We start from the raw sequence: 3693 nt of genomic DNA, 5'->3' as shown, positions 1-3693 counted from the left end.
TTACTACCACGCATTGGGCCGGAAACCAATGGACCCTCTCGGCTTCTTAATCACCCTTGTCCTCTGTCCAGGAGTTGCAAGTAGTTTCTGGTGTTTGTAGTATGCTGGAGGCCATGGGCAGCGGTGACCCGAGGGGTGGGCTGTGATGCGGTAGGCACGTGGCCGGGCATGCCGGGCGCCCGTTTGGTGTCGCGGAACCCTGTACCCATCGTTCGGGGCCGTATGTGGAAACCTCGGCCGGACTCCCTGCGGATGGAACCTGAATAGGCGATAAACCTGGACTAGAGACTTGACTGTTTAGGTAGGCTGTGGCCGACACCCACGTTGGGCTTCCGCTTGAAGGTTACCTTGTACATGTTGTGTAAACGGCGGTAAGTGGTGAGAGCGTGTGTGACGAAGTACACCCCTGCAGGGTTAACATCATCTATTCGAATAGCCGTGTCCGCGGTAAAGGACTTCTAGGTTGCCTATAACAGTTCATAGACAAGTGAAAGTGGATACTCTAAAATGCGCAAGATAAGCGTGAGTGCTATGGATGGCGTTCTCGTAGGGAGACGGGAGCGGATCCATAGTGGAGTATTGATATGGTGAATATGTGGACTCGTGTGCGCCACCTCAAAAGAGTTACTTGCAGTCATAGTTTAGGATAGCCACCGAGTCAAAGCTGGCTTGCTGCAGTTAAACTCCACCACCCCCTTTGTTGATACCGATGCATATGTAGATAGTTCTGATGTAAGTCTTGCTGGGTACATTTGTACTCGCGTTTGCTTATTTTATGTTTTGCAGAGAGACGTCAGTCTCGCTAGTAGTTCCGTGTGGACTTCGATGTTTAGCTTGTTACCTCGGCTACGATCTTGTGCCCTCGGCAGGATCTAGTAAATAGTCAGGTTTCTCAACGTTTTTATTTGTAGATGTCTATACTCCGACATGTTAAGCTTCTGCATGTGTTTGACTTGTATGCTCTGAATGTTGGTTCATGAGACATATATTTGTAATATCTTGCTCCTCGGAGCCTATTGAATAAATACTTGAGTCGTAGAGTTATGTTGTGATGCCATGTTGTATTTACACATATCGAGCATATTGCGTGTGTGATTGAAATGCTTGGTATGTGTGGGATCCGACAACCTAGTTGTTTATCCTTGGTAGCCTCTCTTATGGGGAAATGTAGTCTTGTGCTTCCATGAGCCATAGTAGTCCGCTACAGCCCGGTTCACCGGAGTCCTGCTAGCCCAGCACTACTGCTCCGGACACCTGATTGGCCGGCATGTGATTCACTTCGTTCCTGTGTCTGTCCCTTCGAGGAAATGTCACGCGGTGACATCCGGAGTCCTCCCTAGCCTGCTACAGCCCGGGTTCCCGGAGTCCTGTTAGCCCAGTGCTACAACCCGGATTCGAACGCTGCTGACCGACATGCTCGATGTTGATTCACGTATGCCTGTCCCCGTAAGTTAGTGCCACTTTGGGTTCACGACTAGTCATGTCAGCCCGGGTTCTCTGTCATATGGATGCTAGCGACACTATCATATACATGAGCCAAAAGGCGCAAACGGTCCCGGGCCATGGTAAGGCGACACCCGTGGGAATACCGTGCGTGAGGCCGCAAAGTGATATGAGGTGTTACAGGCTAGATCGGTGTGACTTAGAATCGGGGTCCTGACAGGTGGATATATTTGGAGGATTGGTAGAGGGGAGAGGATCATATCCAGTTCGGATGGGAAGGTTATTACCCCACGAGGTCAACCGGTATTTAGCGATCTAATTGATTGGTTTGTGGGATGATGAGCTCATAGATATAATTAGTTTGGTTAAAAAGGGAGTTGAGAGGAGGAGATTGCTAATTTGGGCATGTATATATAGAGCTAAGCTCCTTCATCCTCACACCACACCACAATCTCTCCTCCTACGTACTGTGCAAACCAACCAATGCAAGACAAGAGCATCAACAATGGCAGTGCAGCAATGCACGGTGGCGCTGTTCGTGGCCGTCGCCCTCGTGGCCGGGCCAGCCGTCTCGTACGCTGCCAAAGCCGGCCACGCCCCAGCCGGGGAACAACCCAAGGCCACAACTGAGGAGCAGAAGCTAATTGAGAAGGCCAACAACGCCTTCAAGGCGGCTGTGGCGGCTGCAGCCGTGGTCCCTCCAGCGGACAAGCCCAAGTATTTCGAGACCACCTTCGTCAACAACTTTGGCAACTGGACACTCGAAGGGTTAGCCAACGTGTCCAGCGCCAACGCCAGTATCAGCACTAGGGTCGTCTTCGCTCAGGTGGCTGCCGCCATGAACGCCCAGGGCGCTACCCCGGAGGCCAAGTATGACTCCTTCGTGGCCATCTTTGGCGAGTCGCTCCGCATCATCGTCGGCATCCTAGAGGTCCACGCCGTCAAGCCCGCCCGCGAGGAAGTCAAGGGGGCGATCCCTGCCGGCGAGCTCAAGGCCATTGACCAGATCGACACCGCCTTCAGGACTGCAGCCACCGCAACCGACGCTGCCTCGACCAAGGACAAGTCCACCGTCTTCGACTCCGCCTTCAGCAAGGCCATCAAGGAGACCATGGGCGATGCATACAAGGACTACAAGTTCGTCCCCACCATCGAGTCTGCCGTCAAGAAGATGTACGCCGTATCGGTTCCTGAGAGTCTCGAGGACAAGAGCTTCATCTTTGAGAGCGCCCTTACCGACACCATCGGCGCCATGGCCACCGCGGCCGCCGCCGCCACCCCCGCCACTCTCACTCCCACTCCCGCCTCCGCCACCGGTGGCGACAAAGTCTAGCTCATATATATATAAATATTAGGAGGTGTTTGGCTCGCAGTTTTTCATCCGGCATCCGATTACAATGTAACCTCTTACCGTTACCCATGTTTGGTTTTTCTTTCTTTGTACCCCTCCGTCTAGGTGAATAAGTCATCTTAGGTTGTGAGCCGTGACCATGGAGGAAAAAACGAGAGAACTTAATGTTTATCTACTAATTAATAGCATTGCATGCAATGAACTAACCACTGCATATTGTGTTTGGTAGTCTCAAGTCATTAAAAGCATGCACAACCCACATCTATTATTGGTTGATATGTGAAGAAACAAGAAACGAGGTAGAAGTTAATGCACCGCGCCTAAGTGTTTTGGGTTTATTTGATTTTCGTAATATGACTTACACATCTAGACAAAAAGAGTATAAAGTATAAACAGATCCCAGCGCAGTTTTAGCACGATACCGCCCACACCCCCGCGTAAACGAATTACGTTACAGGGAGCAAACCGAGTCAACCCCCGTCCCCAACACAAAAAATCTCTTGCCGCCCACCGAGCCTCCGCGAGTTGCGGCGCTAGTGGCGGCGGCAGATCTCTTCCTCCGGTCCTCACCCACCCTCCTCCACCGAGTTGCCGTCAGCCCTGGTGGCCAAGGTCCCGAGCTTCCCCTCTTCAGCATGCAGTGGCGGCGACACGCCAGGAGCAGCGGCCGGCGGTGGCCTTAGTTCTACCAATCTGGAACCCAGCCGTGCTTTCCTCTGCGCCATGGCCGACGGGTTCCTGTTTTCTTCCCTGCGCCATGGCCGACGGGTTCCTGTTTCCTTCCCTGATTTTCCTCTTACCATTACATCTGATAGCCAAACAGATTTCGGTTTATGCCCATACCGTTTACATTAACGGTGTAAATCCATTACGTTTACGTTGCCGTTACCGATCTGCAA

General features: G+C 52.2%; 1 protein-coding gene across 1 annotated transcript; it reads left to right on the top strand.

Annotated features, from left to right (window-relative positions):
• Nucleotides 1–1948: 1948 nt before the first annotated feature.
• LOC109778854 (major pollen allergen Lol p 5b-like) lies at nucleotides 1949–2776 on the top strand. The gene has a single exon (XM_020337441.3). It carries the CDS (start codon nucleotides 1949–1951, stop codon nucleotides 2774–2776), a length of 828 nt encoding a protein of 275 aa, XP_020193030.1.
• Nucleotides 2777–3693: the final 917 nt, after the last annotated feature.

Source organism: Aegilops tauschii, chromosome 4 (assembly GCF_002575655.3).
Source record: "Aegilops tauschii subsp. strangulata cultivar AL8/78 chromosome 4, Aet v6.0, whole genome shotgun sequence".
NCBI lineage: Eukaryota > Viridiplantae > Streptophyta > Magnoliopsida > Poales > Poaceae > Aegilops > Aegilops tauschii.
Note: the sequence above shows the minus strand (reverse complement) of the source record. Positions and strands in the feature narration are given on the sequence as shown.